Source organism: Mus pahari, chromosome 5, assembly GCF_900095145.1.
Source record: "Mus pahari chromosome 5, PAHARI_EIJ_v1.1, whole genome shotgun sequence".
Taxonomy (NCBI): domain Eukaryota; kingdom Metazoa; phylum Chordata; class Mammalia; order Rodentia; family Muridae; genus Mus; species Mus pahari.
This window is the reverse complement of record NC_034594.1, coordinates 47,137,009-47,153,775: the sequence shown is the minus strand read 5'-3', so window position 1 is coordinate 47,153,775 and position 16,767 is coordinate 47,137,009. Positions and strand designations below refer to the sequence as shown.

The following is a 16,767-nucleotide window of genomic DNA, read 5'->3' as shown; positions in this document are numbered from 1 at the left end:
GTTTCGTAGTTTTGGCTTAGTGGATATTGAAATTACATTAGGGGCAATTATAATCAATAGACAGTTCAAAATATGTAACTATCTAAACTATCTATTTTAGAACTGCATAGTCATATACCTATAAATACATAGGGTTTGATGGAGAGATAGAAATGGCTATTTGTGATTTACGTATCAATTTATGAACTCACAGTTTGTTCAGTGTTGAGGGTTTTATCCTTATCAGAACAGAAGCTTCTGTGTACATCAGCAGAAGATACTGGCTTCCCTAGTGATGTCTGACTATTTCACTTCATTTGTTCATAAGCATTTACATTTATTTGATTCATTTTCTTCATCAAGAAGTGATAAAAGATGCATGGTTTCTTCATTCCTGAGCTGCTGTAAACGTCTGTCTTTCACATGGAGAATTTCTTTGAAATCTTGCATCCTAAATTAAGGAGTAACACAGATATGTATTAATTAGGAGAAAGCTCATCTTCATTCTCTCCTGATATTTTGAAAGGGTGTGCCAAATTTGTTTGTTTTTACATCAAGGCAGTATATACATGTATGTGATATTCTATAAGTCAAAATACATCAAACTGCTGCATACACCTTTGTTTTTCTTTAAGTTTTTAAAGAGAATATTGCTATGCAACTTGGGCTGTCAATAAACCAGGTGCCGTTGCTTCTGCATTTTGAGTGCTGAACCTAATGGTTTGCATCACCATGCTCAGCACCATGTTCTGCTTTGTGACAAATTCTTGAGGTTGCAGCCTTTAATAAATTGAAATGATAATTTTAGCAAAAGCACAGGCTCCAGAGATGGTTTAGTTGATAAAGTGCATGCCTTGCAGTCATAAGGACTTGAGTTTGATCCCCAGAAAATACATTAAGACCCAAGTACTACAATAGACACCTAGCATTCTAATTCTGGCCATGCGGGGACAGGGTGATCTGGCAAAGAGCATGTGGTTCCTAGCTTGACAATCTAGCTAAATTGGTGAGTTTCAGAATCAGGATCTAACAAAGTGTCTATATCTCCCCAAAAGGTAGATGGTAACTGAGGAAGACACCTGGGCATTGATCTCTGGAGCTCATGCACATACAAATACCCTGACACCTGCACACACACACACATACACACAGACACAAGCACACTGATATACACACATATACCTGCATACACACACACACACACACACACACACACTTGTGCACACATATGAGCTTATATACACATAAAACAGACACATACATACATATGAACACATAAACTCAACTATCATTTTTATTCATTTTCATATTCTTCTTTATGTCCTGAAATCTCTGCCTACAGTTCTGTGGTTGGTATGTAAATAATTCATATTCATTGCTAGTCTTCTTTTATGATTATTATAATATAATAATGCTTTTCTTTGATTCTTGACTCACAAATCTTGTAAATGTTAATAGTCTCCTAATGATAGAGACTATACATTAGGGCTAAGAGGGCAGTTTAAAATCAACATTAAATTCTCTCAATGTATCACTAAGCATGTCTTTAAAAAATAGGTGAAACAGTCTGTATTAAGTAAATGAATAAAACATGTGATTATGAAAAATAAACTCAACAAGATTCCTTTCCTCTGAGATACATCTAACAATATTATCATGCCACAGTTCATAGGTCACCAGAGACTAGACTGGGACAAGGGTCAACCCTGATTAGTACCTGAAGAAATCTGACCATGTTTTTATTAACTGACTCAGAATGTCAATTTCAACAAAGCCTATAGAGAAATAGACTATGCTTTTCAGGTGCACTGTAGCATCTATGCATTTAGGATTAAACTGTTATAATTCCTTTAGGTGTGTATACCTTGTGATACATTCAGATTGTTCATTTAGAGAAGCTATTAATGGATAATATTTTGTTGGAAGAAGGAACATATCCATTTGGAAAGCCTAGGCAACTTTTCACAATTCGTTTTTGTGACACATAGTTGTTTGTATTTTTAAGTCATCCTATTGAGCTTCCTTCAAAGTGAACCTATTTTACCTCTAAGATTCCTAGAGCATTGCCAGTCATATAATCTCATATATGTGGTTAAAGGAATTGGATGATTAACAGATATTATATACACATTTTCAATACTATATATCCTCCTATAAAAATAAGGTTTATGGACCAATAGATAGTGTGACATTAGTTGCAAGCCTGTGAAAAATGAACATTGCAACACACTGAAAGTAACTGAATCAAAATTTTCATTCACACAATAATTGTTATATTCAATTTCAAATTTCTGATAGACTATCTTTATTCCATTCACAGAGATTACATATAAAAATTAAATGCAATTAGAAGGCAGTGAAGAAGGGAAGATGGAGAGATATAAATAAAGAACAGGAGATTGTCATATGAATTATAGTGGGATTTAAAAAAAATTGCCCCAATAATGTATCCTTCATTTTCTTATGTTATAAACAGATTTTTTTCTCTTACCAGTGTAATGATTTTTGCTGTTTCTGAGAGAGCTCAACAGTAAATATTTGATCTATAAACTGACTGTCACTTTGAAATGAAGTAAACTCATTTCACGGTAACAATTTGGTCATAATCATGGTTAGCAATATATTTAGAATAATAATTCGATTTTTGTTTTTATTGGGGAGATACTGATAAAATACATCTTCTAACAGATATGGTAACTGTGGTTTTTTTTCTCAATAGCTTCCCTGTCAATCAAATTTGCGTATCTGATTCCATTGCATGTGTTCTTAAATGTCTCTCCTTTCTAAGGTTCTAGCTACTATGATTCATATGAAAAGTAACTTAACTTCCAATATTTTACCATTTAATTACATTTAATGGCATGCCACACTGCAAGAGCTAATTACATCTCCTCTCAAGTATTTTAGTGGACTCAGTGAAGCAATTCAGAGAACCTACTTACAGGGGGCCAATCTAATGAAATATATGACTAAGGTGGAAATGAACAAAGTTAAAGTTGAGTTATTGATTTCAGGCACTGATTATTTTGTGTGTCTACATCATTGCAATTATCAGTAAGTTTTGACATTACCAATATTAAGTAACTAATACTGAATAATCAACAAACATGATTAAATAAATATATTATATGCTGGTCTTCACCCCATCCTGTATCAGCTTTGAAACATCCAAGGGAATGCTTTCTCCCTAAAAACAAGCCCCAAGAAACAATAGGAAGAATAGTCTCTGGAAGCTCCCTGTTTAGAAAGTTTACTTGTTAACGATCATTCTTTGTGGTTTCTTCTTTATCAGACAAACACAGAAGCTAGTAAAATATAGTGTGTGCTCACTAAATTTTCATTGATAGTTAAAAAACATAAAATTCTTGGTAACAAAAAGTGTTATTTTCATATTGAAGATAACTTACATAAATATCAGTTGTAGAATAGGTTTTTATTCTTTTAAAATTCATTAATTCATCATTATATTATTCTATTATTATTATTATTATTATCATTATTTTGAATGTGAAAAGAGCCTTTATTCTTTTTTTTTTTTCTTTTCACTGGAAAACACATGAAGATTTTTATTGATCCAACAGATTGGGGACTTCCCTCTCAGCACTCAGGCCAGAGGAGAGACCCAAGAGCCTTTATTCTGATTGGATAAAATCAACAAGATTTCAAGTTCAGCCGCTAATAACTGTAAAAGAGTAGAATAAGTTTAAAGTTATAGATAATTAAAGTGCTTTTGATTTCTATATTATTATTATTATTATTATTTATACTCCAGATTTAATTCCCCTCCTGGTCCACCCTCTGACTGTTTCACATCCCATATCTCCTCCACAGTACTGGTCTCCACAAGGATGTCTCCACCCCATCCCGCACCCCACCAGACCTCTAAACTCCCTGGGGCCTCTAGTCTCTTGAGGTGCATCTTCTCTGACTGATCCCAGACCTGGCAATTCTCTGTTGTGTATGTGTTGGGAGCCTCATATCAGCAGGTGTATGCTGCTTGGTTGGTGATTCAGTGTCTGAGAGATCTCAGGGGTCCAAGTTAATTGAGACAGCTGGTCCTCCTACAGGGTCACCCTCCTCCTCAGCTTCTCCCAGCTTTTCCCTAATTCAACAACAGTGGTGAACAGCCTCCGTCCATCAGTTGGGTGCAAACATCTGCATCTGACTCTTTCAGCTGCTTGGTGGGTCTTTTGGAGGGCAATCATGATAAGTCCCATTTTGTGAGTGCTCCATAGCTTCAGTAATAGTGTCAGGTCTTGGGACCTCCCCTTGAGCTGGATCCCACTTTGGGCCTGTCACTGGACCTTCTTTTCCTCAGGCTTCTCTCCATTTCCATCCCTGTAATTCTTTCAGACAGGAAAAATTATGGGCCAGAGATGTGACTGTGGGATAGCAACCATATTCCTCACTTGATGCCCTGTCTTTCTGCTGGAGATGGACTCTACAAGTTCCCTCTCACTGTAGGGCGGTTCATGATTCCTGAGAGTTTCTCACCTCCCAAGTCTCTAGTACCTTCTGGAAAGTCCCATAAACCTCCTACCTCCCGAGGTTGCCTGTTTCCATTCTTTCTGCTGGCCCTCAGGTTTTCAGTCATTTTCCCCCACCCAATGCTATATCGTGTCCCCTTTCCCTCCCAGGTCCCTCCCTGCTGCTTTCTTCTTCCTCCCAACTGAGACTGAGGCATCTTCTCTTGGACCCTTCAGCCTATTGACCTTTGGGAATTCTGTGGACTGTATCTTAGGTATTTTGAACTTTTTATTTTTATTTTTTGGCTAATATCCACTTATTAGTAAGTACATACCATGCATATCTTTTGGATCTGAGTTACCTCACTCAGGATTATATTTTTTTAGTTCCATCCATTTGCCTGCAAAAATCAGGATGACTTAAGTGACTTTAAGTGATTTGACTAAGAGAGGACAGTACTTTTATTTTCAGCTCTTAAGTTTCTAAAGCACTCATGTTTTGTTTCTCTTGGTGGAGAGTCATTTGCCTCATCTTGAAGACTTTTGCTTGCCTGTTGGAATCTTTCATTGAGCAAGGCTGATCCTTATGTTGGGACTCAATGCTCTTCTGTTGTTCCTCTTTTATCTGGGCCTGTTCCTTCCCCATCTTCTCAGTCCTCTGTTTCACTTGCTTCTGACATTTCACTTCAATGTCCTTTTCCTTGAACTGCAATGTTTCCCTCAACTCCTCCATTGTCTAGATAAAAAGAGTATATCCTCCTGTTTAGAATAAATTCCCTGTTTCGCATCTTCTAGTGGATTGAAAATACCCTGAAGCAGAGATAAGCAGGGATCTGAGGATGCCTGTATGTTGTAGGATTCCTCTTACTTTGGTTCTAAATTGGTCCCTAATTCCATTTCTTAGCACTTGATCAGTGTCTCTGAATGAATTTTTAATGTAGAGTATAATAGTTTGTTCTCAAGGTTCTTGTGCAGGTTCAGCAGCTCCTGGAGGATTTCCCTTTGCAGAAGCAGATTTTGTTAGAAGATATGTGTTTGGATAAAGATTTAGACTTCTCTAAATTCTGCTAAGATGGAATGGACCATTAGCTATCCCAAATGCCCTAGAAATATGAGATATTTGACCATTATGGCAGATATTGTGACTACAAAAATTTAAAATTTATTTATTGTTGAAAAAGTAATAGTCTAAAGCTTATGCTTGCATTTCATAGAGTAATAATTGTTATAAAGTTTAAAATTTTTAGAATGTTATTTTCATGTATAAATACTGCCCTCTGAATATAAAATTTTAATGTAAACACTTAATAAATAATATTTAAATATGAGTTATAAGTTTTATGTTTGCTACAGTTGTTCCCAATTGTCAGGGAAGGTGAAAGTAAATAAAAAGAAACTGAAACATTTTGTGTAATATCATAAATCAAAACAGTTATAAATAAAAATTAACCTATGGTTGTATGTGTCTAGAATTAATTACTGTGTTACTTATAGCATATGTTAAATATAGTGTAGCTTATAAAATATGTTCGCTCTGATCTCTGTGCTGCTGATTTTAAGCTGAGCAATTCTTGTTACCTAGAACCAAAGTAATGGGATGCCCTTTCACTACACTTATTTGAAATGTAGTAATTTGTTTATTTAGCATATGTAACATATGTCTGCTATTTAATTAGTTATTTTCAGTAGACTGGAATAGCTTTCTTATATCTGTGAGTACAAATATATATTTGGACACAATCTTTATAAAACTATGTATGAAAATATTTTGCACTATATACCTTGACATGTGTGCAAATTAGTACATATGAGTAAATGTAGGATTTAGTTAATTTTTATAAGGAATAGCATTAGCATAATACACAATAATGATAATGCATATTTAGAAGCTATAACTAATTAAGCAACATATTTATATGTATTTATGGTTATATATATTTATATATATATATATATATATATATATATATATATATTATTTAAAAGTATGTGATTGCCAACTACCGTTCTAAAATTTGGACTTGACCACACACCAAGAAATGTAAGAGATACATGCAAAGCTTGTTAATGGTGTTATATGACACAACTGCACAACTGTAATAGGGAAGGCATATGAAATACTAGTCAAAGTAAGAAGGAAAGCAAAAACGCCAAGGATAGGGACAAGGAATGGGAAAAATAAAGGTAAATTTTTAGGAACCAGGCGTTTGGGAAAGGTTAAATACAGGTATTAACTAGATATAGACATCATTGAGAAATGAGCTTCAAGAAAACATTTCAAGGTAATTAGGTATTAGGATGCATGTCAGAATGCTAAAATGAGGATTTAACAATTTTGAAATGTAACTCAAATTGAAAATTCAAAATGCTATTTTACATTTTAGAATTTTTTAAGTCTCTGGATTAGGAGTGGTGTAGCGTGCAGAACAGTTGTTGAGCATCTTATTTGTTGAACCTCTGTCAATCCCTACCACTGCCAAGAAATCAAAGTCTTCTATATACTTATGATAAAAATATTATATGGCTATATTTTCTAAAATAAACTTACTACAGACCACGAAGCCTACCTACTTTACATTGTGTTTGAAACATATTTATTTTACTATACACAGAGTGATGTGATAGGCTACATATTTCAACATTATACAAATCTAATGGTAATTGTCATATCACATGGAAACAGATACAAGTAAACCTACAGCATCGGTAAATAACCAGCAATGGATTTTTTTTAAATTTAAGCAATCTAAATATAAGTACTAATTGTAAATTATGGTTATTTGATAATTGCCTGTTTACTCTTCTAAAAGAGATATGTTGTTAGACTTCTACATCACTTTATCTTTCCAAGAGCTGTGTTTGCACGTAGAAGATGCTTTCTTTAGATTGGCGAATTCTGACACATCACTCAACAAGGGTGTTGCTGTGTGTTGTTGGGTACCACATGCTAAATAGAGTGTACTGTTGACTGAAGATAAGTAATTCGGAGAGTCAGCATACTTTCCATTTGCCCAGGGAAAATAAGTTAACATGGACAGCACAAATATAGTGTTGAACACAATAACATCAGAGAAAGTATTTGCACAGCATTCCTAACACTAACTCTGTTACACACCTTATCCCATGTCTCTGGTTTGTCTCCAATCCTGTTAGGCAGGTAGTTATTCTAGTCCTATCTTTGAAAAGATAACATGAAATATAGCATAGTAGATCTTAGAAACGAGACTAGGCTTCTGATACTCGGACTTCTGTATGGACTTTATCTTCTTCGTAAGAAACAAGAGAATTAAAGCAGTTCAGTTTGGAGACATGCCTGGTTAGAAAAGGTGAGAAAAGACAGATTTTCTCATCAGAGAAGACAGGAAATCTTTTTTTTTAATTTAATTTTCTTCATAATTCATTTTTTACACTCCATATTCCATTCCCTGTCCTTCCCCTCCCACCATCCAACTGATCCACATCCCACACCTTCTCCCCACAAAACCCTGTCTCCACATCGATGACCCCCGCCCTCCACTCCATCTGACTTCTAAACTCCCTGGGGCCTCCAGTCTCTTGAGGGTTAGGTGCATCATCTATGAATGAACATAAACCAATGAAAATAGAACATTTCAATTAATGAAATCTTATCTAACAGTCCCTCCTCAAGAAATTGCACATGGATCTTCCATTTTTCTTTCCCCATCAGTTCTGATACCAGAGAAAAATCACTGGATATAAAATTAACTCAAACAAATCAATAGCCTTCCTTTGTACAAAGGTTAAACAGGCTGAGAAAGAAATTAGGGAAACAATTCCTTTCAAAATAGCCACAAATAACACAAAATATCTTGGGGTAACTCTAAACAAACAAGTGAAACACCTTTATGACAATAACTTCAAGTCTTTGAAGAAAGAAGTCAAGAAGAACTCAGAAAATGGAGAGATCTCCCATGCTCATGGATTGGAAGAATTAACATAGTAAAAATGGCCAACCTATAGGCAATCTATAGATTCAATGCAACCTCCATCATAATCCCAACACAATTCTTCAAAGACATGGAGAAAACAATTCTCAAATTCATCTGGAAAGGCAAAAAACCCCAGAATAATGAAAACAATTTTTAACAATAAGAGAACTGCTAGGGGGAATCACCACCCCCAAACTCAAGCTTTACTACAGAGCAATAGTGATAAAAACTGCGTGGTATTGGTACAGAGACAGACATGTTGGTAAATGGAATAGAATTGACGACCCAGAAATAAAAACCACACATCCACTGTCACTTGATCCTTGACAAAGATGCTGAAAATATACAATGGAGAAAAGAAAGTATCTTCAGTAAATGGTGCTAGTCTAACAGGCTGTCTGTATGTAGGAGAATGAAAATAGATCCATATTTTTCACCTTGTACAAAGCTCAAGTCCAAGTGGATCAAGGACCTCAACATAAAACCAGATACACTGAATCTAACAGTAGAGAAAGTGAGAAAGAGCTTTCAGCTCATTAGCACAGGAGTAAATTTCCTGAACAGAACTCCAATGGCTCAGGCTCTAAGATCAAGAATTGATAAATGGGACCTCATAAAACTGGAAANCTTCTGTAAGACAAAGGACATAGTCAATAAGACAAGTCAGCAACCTACAGATTGGGGAAAAAAATCTTCACTAACCCACATCTGATAGAGGGCTAATATCCAAAATATATAAAGAACTTAAGAAGCTAATCACCAAAAAACAAAACAACCCAATCAAAAAATAGGGTATAGACAGGAAAACTTTTAAGGTATTTAAATGCCTTATGGAATTGAGATGAGAGCCAGTACACATGTAGCAGCGTGGGAGTGTCTGTTCTGCCACCTAAGGAAAGCACAGAGGTGGGGGTGACTCCAGAGGAGGTAGAAAGTTTCATGAAGTTTCATAGATTCATGAAGGATTCTTACCTTTTGATCTGGATTCAGTCCATAGTTACAAGGGCAGCAAATATCTTATAATGTGAATCACCACTGAATCAAGCAATGGCTTCTATTTTTAAACCATCTCTTCAGTACAACATTGGAATTGAGAGGAAACACAAGAAGAATTTTAAGCCTATGCACAAACTAGTGTAGAGATAGAGAAGTAACAAAACAAATTAATGAACCAGAATTGATGATTTTCTCTGGTATCAGAAGTGATGGGGAAAGAAAAACGGATGATCCATGTGCAATTTCTAGAGGAGGGACTATTAGATAACATTTCATTAATTGTGATGAATGAATATAGTCTGTGGCAGAAGTGGCGTTAAACCCACTTGTTTCAAGAAATGGTAACAAAACACAAAAGAAATGAGGCAGAAATATATATGCAAATATATATATATATATATACTTTGTTATGTTCACACTAAAAAAGTACTAATAAGGTAATAATTTAAATAAGTAGAGTTCTTTTCTTCCATTCTGTAACTTTAATACCCAATCTGAGTGTTCCTCTTATTAGATTATACAGTAATTTGATACTATGAATTGGATTCATGTGTAATAAAAGACCAATAGAAAATATAGATGTCTTTTCATCCTTCCTCCCTTGCTTGCTTCCTTCCTTCCTTCCCTCTCCTCCTTCCCTCACTCCCTTGCTCTCTTCTGCCATTCCTTCCTTTCCTTCTTTTTCTGTTTTTGTTCCTTCTCTGCATTTTCTGTAAAATATAATGTGGATCAAAAGCAAATATGTTTTTCTATTTCTGAGGATACTTTCTCCCAAAGAAAGCACTTTGCTTTGCTTTAGCCACTTCACTACTCATTAAATTATTGATGAACCCAAAAGAATTATATATATATATCTTTGATAACTTCATACTCCTAATTACAGACTTATTTCATTAATTTTTTTTCTGATTTAGTCATTACTAGTTGAAATAAAATGTTATCCAAGAACATGTATTGTTATTACAAGTTTAATTCTGTCGGTGGATGGCTTTGCCTAAGGCCTCATCTCTGTCTTCTACAGTGACCAGGACTGTGTGTGCTGAACAATGTGATGGCAGGTGCTATGGACCCTACGTTAGTGACTGCTGTCATCGAGAATGTGCTGGAGGCTGCTCAGGACCAAAGGACACTGACTGCTTTGTATGTCTAGGTTCTCTCTTTCTCCTTAATGTCTGAATCAGGCTCACTCACATTGAATATTTAACACTAGATTATATTAAGGCTTGTTCTTTATTAGTTGAAAAAGTGCTGTGCCATTCTAGCAGGCATTCTACCAATGAAGTTGTCTATTGATTAAACAGAATTAGTTTGTGCCAGCTTAATCAGTCCTGAATTTCTGATATAATTTATGTGTGAAGTGACTATATTGGAAAGCATGGATAAGAACATGCTTTAAGAAATTGAAAATATTGTTTCCGTACCTTCTATGCTTACTGCTCTATGTTGTAGCAGTATTGAGTTCCATGAGTGAAGAAAGCTTGCTCTTGAATATCAATTTCAAGGTTATATCAGAAGAATCTATGCATTTAAATATTTTTCATTTTGCATTGTTAACAAATTTATATTATTTTTTATTTCAAATTAAGAGATGCACATTTAAATCTATTTATGTCATAGTATGAATGCTTTATGTTTTTGAAAAGGTTATTTTTATTTAAAAAAACCAACATTCATAGCTTCATTGGCATTTTAAAATTATATTTTATATGACATCCTTGCTATAAATTTTTTTCTTTTAATAGGTATGTGGACTTTATGAGTGATAAGACACTCATTCATAAATCAGAATTCTATTTAATTTCATCTAAAATAACAAACAATACACTTTTATCTTTGAGAATGAGCACAATTTTATCTTTCTATCTATAAAATATTCTAAAAATACATGTCAGAAATTTATTTTGTTTAACCAAATATGTATTAAAATTGAAAATTTTAAGAACTGAGACTTTATCTAATAAGCAAAATAAAAATTAGAACACTAATGCTATAGCTAGTTGTTGCTTGAGTCATAAGAATTCTAAGAGACTTAACTTGTCTGATATGATTCCATAGTGAAACAAAACTACATCTGATTAAAAGGGACTGAAACAAAGAATAGAGAGGGGACACATGTGAAGTATCCAAGGAAGAGCCTTGGCAGCCAAACTGAGGGCCCTTTCTTGTCTGTCATCAGCATAGAGAGGGGAGAACCAAGCTTGATTTTGAAGACATTGCATAGTGCAGGTGTTGCATTAATGATTCCAAAGCCAGAGTGGTGGTAAACAGTAGAAAAGCCTTTCCCTGTAGGATGTGGCACCGTGCCTTTTCACTTGTATTATTGTGATAAGCAGTACCAGGTGCTCTTGAGAGCTCTCATTTCATTACTATATTGGAATGGTCCAGTGATTCTACTTTGGCATTTAATACAGAATGTTCATGAATACCAGCCTGAGGCTTTGGTGTAAGTTTATATCGTGCTTGTGTGTTATCTGGAAGGTAAATTCCTCGGGCTTGTATCCCCTTGTTCCAAAGCAGTCTATGTACAGTGCATATCAATGCAGAAGTGTTTTAGTTATTCAGATATAAGAACACATGATGTTTTGTGGTTATAAATTAAAACTTACTAAGTTATTCTTGATTGTTTTTTTAATAGAGCCTTCCTATGAAATGTCATCTTAGTAAATAATATATCATTGGTGGATCTCGTTTTGATTATGCACCTTGTAGACCATCATCAGAGAATTGTTGTCTTGTGATAAAGTGTTTGCTGAAACAACAATTGATGAAGCAAATATTGTGAGGAAAGTGAATAAATTAATTCTTATTAATAACCATTTGACAATTTATAATGAAGTTTAAAACACAGCTTTGAATCATGGTAGCTCTTTTTCAAGCTCTCAATCATTCATAAGAGAGTTTTATTTCTTAATTAAAAGAGTTAGGTTGTCCCTATGTTTGTTAGTCAAATGATTATATGTGCTTTCTTTTGATATCTGAGGTAGGAAAATAGTTTTCAATTTTCTCAAGTGAATTTGAAAATATCAATGATGAAAAGACATTTGAAGACAAATTTATGTTAGCAAAACAGAGATGCCTTTTGAACATGTTGGGTACAGGAAATGATGTACCATCATAAAATGTGGCATCATTTGATCTAAACTCAAGCTAGTTATAGCTTACCACCTCTTCACATCTTACCTTTATAATCACTTCACTTGTCCTGGTTTCTCCTGATGTACAGGTAAATAAATGACTATTACTGTTTCCTATTGTAGAATGATGATACTTGTATTTTACATGACATACAATACACAAACTCACCAACCACATTATCCAAAATAAAATTCTTACCTACAGAACTGGAAACACAAGCTGACTGAAAAGACTGAACTTACATGTTTTAAGTCAGTGCCAATTCAAATAATCTGTCACAACTGTCTATGTTCAATATTATAAACCAATTCTCAGTGTAAAACTGTTTACTTTATATAATATGTGTGTTTGTGTCTCTGTGTATGCATATGTATATATGTCATATACACATATTCAGTGTATATATATACATAGAGTAACATTCATGAGCAGTAATATAGCTGGTAATATATATAGACACAAAAGAGGTTGAGAGGCTGATTAACAGTTAAAGTCACAGTGACTTCAATTTATCAGTTTGGGCAGAATTTTTAAAATCGAAATATTATAGATAAAAGAGTACATGTCAGAAAACCATGATAGTGGTGTTTTATTGACAAGTATGTAGGAAGGCTGTTTACAAATATATCTGCTGTGTTGCAGGCCTGCATGAACTTCAATGACAGTGGAGCCTGTGTTACTCAGTGTCCCCAAACATTTGTCTACAATCCAACCACCTTTCAACTGGAACACAACTTCAATGCAAAGTACACATATGGAGCATTCTGTGTTAAGAAATGTCCACGTAAGTGACACATTAAGATGGGTCAAATAAATAGAGCTCTGTGTAAAAATGAGAGGTTTCATATATGATCAATTAATTTAAAGATTGAAATTAAACATGGTAAATTATTTTACATTGGCTATGGGTCCTACCATTCATATTTCTCAAAAAAGGAGAAAAATAATGATAAACATTTTTAAGTTACTCTCCTAAAGTCAACTAACTAGCCGTGCCAGGCTTGATGTTACAGTGGAGGGAAAGAGATTCCTAAACCTTGATCGTTTTCTTTATACCTTGGGTTTGCAACACATGGTGTTGTTTCTCAGAAAAGATCAATTTTGACAGCAAGCTGTCTCATAAATAAGGTCAGATTCTGATAATATTGGCTTTATGCATACATTTATTGCTGATTATTTACTTATACTAGAATATATGCCATAACAATTTAATTGGGATATCTAAGAAACTGATAGCACATGTTAGAGATTCAAGAAGACCATCATTACTTGGATGACATATTAAATAGTATATGTGATTATATATATATATATATATATATATATATATATATATATATATATATATATTGCTTTTAATGACTAATGAAACTTTTTACCTATTGGGAAGTCTAATTTATTTATTTATTTATTTATTTATTTATTTATTTATTTATAACTAAATAACATTTGCTTAAACAACACTAAAAGTGGAGCTTTGGAAGTTATAGACTTTAAATAAGGCAGTTAGAATATTCTTCTTTCTGGCCAGTTTAAACCACTTCACTGTTTTTCTAATGTCACACTAAGACTTGTAGACTGCTCTATTGACCTAGATTGCCAACTACAATTATCTTTGGATTGTTTGGTCATTTACCTTCAAACATGGGTCTACACTGTCCACTTCAGCATTCTGAAATCTAAAAACTCTTAACTTGTTGAAAAAATGGAAGAAGGGCCAGGCTTCAGCGCATCTTACACTTTTGAGTAGGAGGTTGATAGCAGATAACTTGAAATCCAAAATATTGTATACAGAAAAAAATTGTAAGTGTTCCTTGTATTTGTTACTTTGTGTTGCCATGATAAAAATACCTGACAGTAAGAACCTAAGAGGGAAAAAGGAAAAATTTCTCTCCTGGAGCCAGAGATTTCAGTCCTCAGAAAGCAGGGAAGGGATTGAGCTCGTGGTGCAGGAGCTTGTGGCAAAGACTCTTATATTGACACTGGAAAAAACCAAGGTGGGTGTGATCTTCCAAAGCCTCGTACAATAATCTACTTCCAAATCACAATGCCTACCTTTGAGAGCATGCACAATCACAGTCAGAACCTTGAGGTCAAGTGTTTAAGGTACAATAGTGTAGGTTCCATTGTTGATTACTATTCATACCTGCCCTCTACCTTGAGTCCCATGCATCTTCTCATAATGCAAGCTAGTACTCTTGAGCCACTCTTTTCTCCATATAAAGTCATGGGACTGCTAGTAACTACATAGAAACTGTATACCTTGTATCTCACTTGACTTCTTCCACTACCTTGTCTGAGTACTCTCCTTTAAGATCCATGATGTGTTGACTCTTCATAAAAGTATAAATTCATCACTCCAAATAGAGACAGTATGTTGATCATGCTGACAAAAAAAAATCAGTCTAGACTCATGACTAGATTCTCTGTCTCCATCAGGTTCAAAATTCATTTCAGAAGACATTTGTTAATTGGTATATAATCGCATGCCATAGACAGTATGTCTTGACTCTGAAAGCCTAGATATCTTGGTTAGATTTAACTAGATGAGGCTTCGTAAATCACTAGGGCATTTCCCCCAGCAATAGATGAAATATTAAATAGGAAATTATATCATAAGGCCCATCAAGCAGAATTACTAGGACCATATGTCTTTTCTGCTTTGGGCAGAATGCAGCATGTTTGGAATCTTTCATGTTATAGTATATATGTCATGGGTAGTATTTTGGGAAGGTTGCTACATTTCAAGCCAGACTACTCTTGCAAGCATCATGTTGTCCCTCTATTTCTGAAGATGCAGTAATTTATTTTTTATTTCAAAGAGAAAGTCTTGGCATTTCAGAGATTACTGGTTCCCTAAGCATGTTACCATGTCTAAGTAACACTATGCTCCTTGTCTAACTGTACACCTTTGCTAACATGGTATCTGTCAAGTTGTCACTGTGTATCAGAAAGTGTTGGTAGCACTCCTATAAAACACTAGACCCATTTTGAAGATTAGCTCTTGGATTTGAAGTACACTCTCTTGATCCAAGGAGGTTTAACTCAAGCTTCACTTGTGTTTCATGAACCTAAAGTATTTTAGACTTCCAATTTGCATAATGTCATGAAATGAAGAATTACTGAGGAACACAAACTAAATGTAATGTGGTTTCCTAAGTCTATAAAAGAAATCATTCTATCTTGGGGGGCAATTTAGAATGTGGAGCAGTAGGCTATCAGTTACCCATGCATATCACACACCACTCTTGGATAGGAGTGTGTGCATTGAAGATGTTGTTTCAGGTTCCAGTATTTAGGGCTTCTTTTGGTTCAGAGCGAGAGTCCTACACATTATCAATAATGCTAACAATTTTTAAGTCATAATCTATCTCCTTTTAAATGCGATTGTTAACCATTATTGCTTATTTGATTTCTTTTTAAATATCAGATAACTTCGTGGTAGATTCCAGTTCTTGTGTACGAGCCTGTCCTAGTTCCAAGATGGAAGTAGAAGAAAATGGGATTAAAATGTGTAAGCCTTGCACCGATATTTGCCCCAAAGGTGAGTGATTCTTCAGAGCAGTGGCTTGCAACAGGTATTTACCAACAGCTTCTCTGAACCTCTTTATTGTTGTTGTTGGTTTAGGTTTTGGTGTTTGGAAATGGGGTTTGCTTGTGTAGCTCTCCTGGAGGTCTGCTGTCCTGGAAATCAAGCTGTAGAATAGGCTGGTCAAGAACTCACAGAGATCTGCCTGTGTTTGCCTCCAGAGTGCTGATATTAAAATTAGAGCTTCTGGCTTCATATACCTATTAATAGACCAGTGAGATTAGCTTCTCAGAAAAGTTAAATAGTGTTCGTTCATGTGTGTATGTGTGTGTGTGTGTGTGTGTGTGTGTGTGTGTGTATGCATTCCTCCACAGAAGGATATCTTTAAGTTAGATAAGGGCAGAATTCACATCTCTGAAATATTAAGCTTTGAAATAAGTCTAGGAATGGGGAAAACTCAGAAATTTAGACTACTTCCTCTTAGTGTGAATGTCTCTGTCTCTACCTCTTTCTCTTTTTCTTTCTTTCTTTCTTTCTTTCTTTCTTTCTTTCTTTCTTTCTTTCTTTCTTTCTTTCTTTCTTTCTTTCTATATCTCTACCTTTCTGACTCAAATTCACACTGTTTTTCAAAGTAGATCCTTGAGAAACCATAATATATATATATATATATATATATATATATATATATATATATATATGTGTGTGTGTGTGT

General features: G+C 34.6%; 1 protein-coding gene across 6 annotated transcripts in view; it reads left to right on the top strand.

Moving 5' to 3' along the window:
• The window catches only part of Erbb4 (erb-b2 receptor tyrosine kinase 4), a 1,014,420-nt gene that overhangs the window by 697,638 nt on the left and 300,015 nt on the right, over positions 1 to 16,767 (top strand). For all 6 annotated transcript variants that reach the window (XM_021197417.2, XM_021197414.2, XM_021197418.2 and 3 more), the window contains exons 6-8: positions 10,413 to 10,531; positions 13,169 to 13,310; positions 15,957 to 16,070. In XM_021197417.2, the coding sequence (XP_021053076.1) occupies positions 10,413 to 10,531; positions 13,169 to 13,310; positions 15,957 to 16,070 (375 nt within the window). The remainder of the gene's footprint in view (positions 1 to 10,412; positions 10,532 to 13,168; positions 13,311 to 15,956; positions 16,071 to 16,767) is intronic.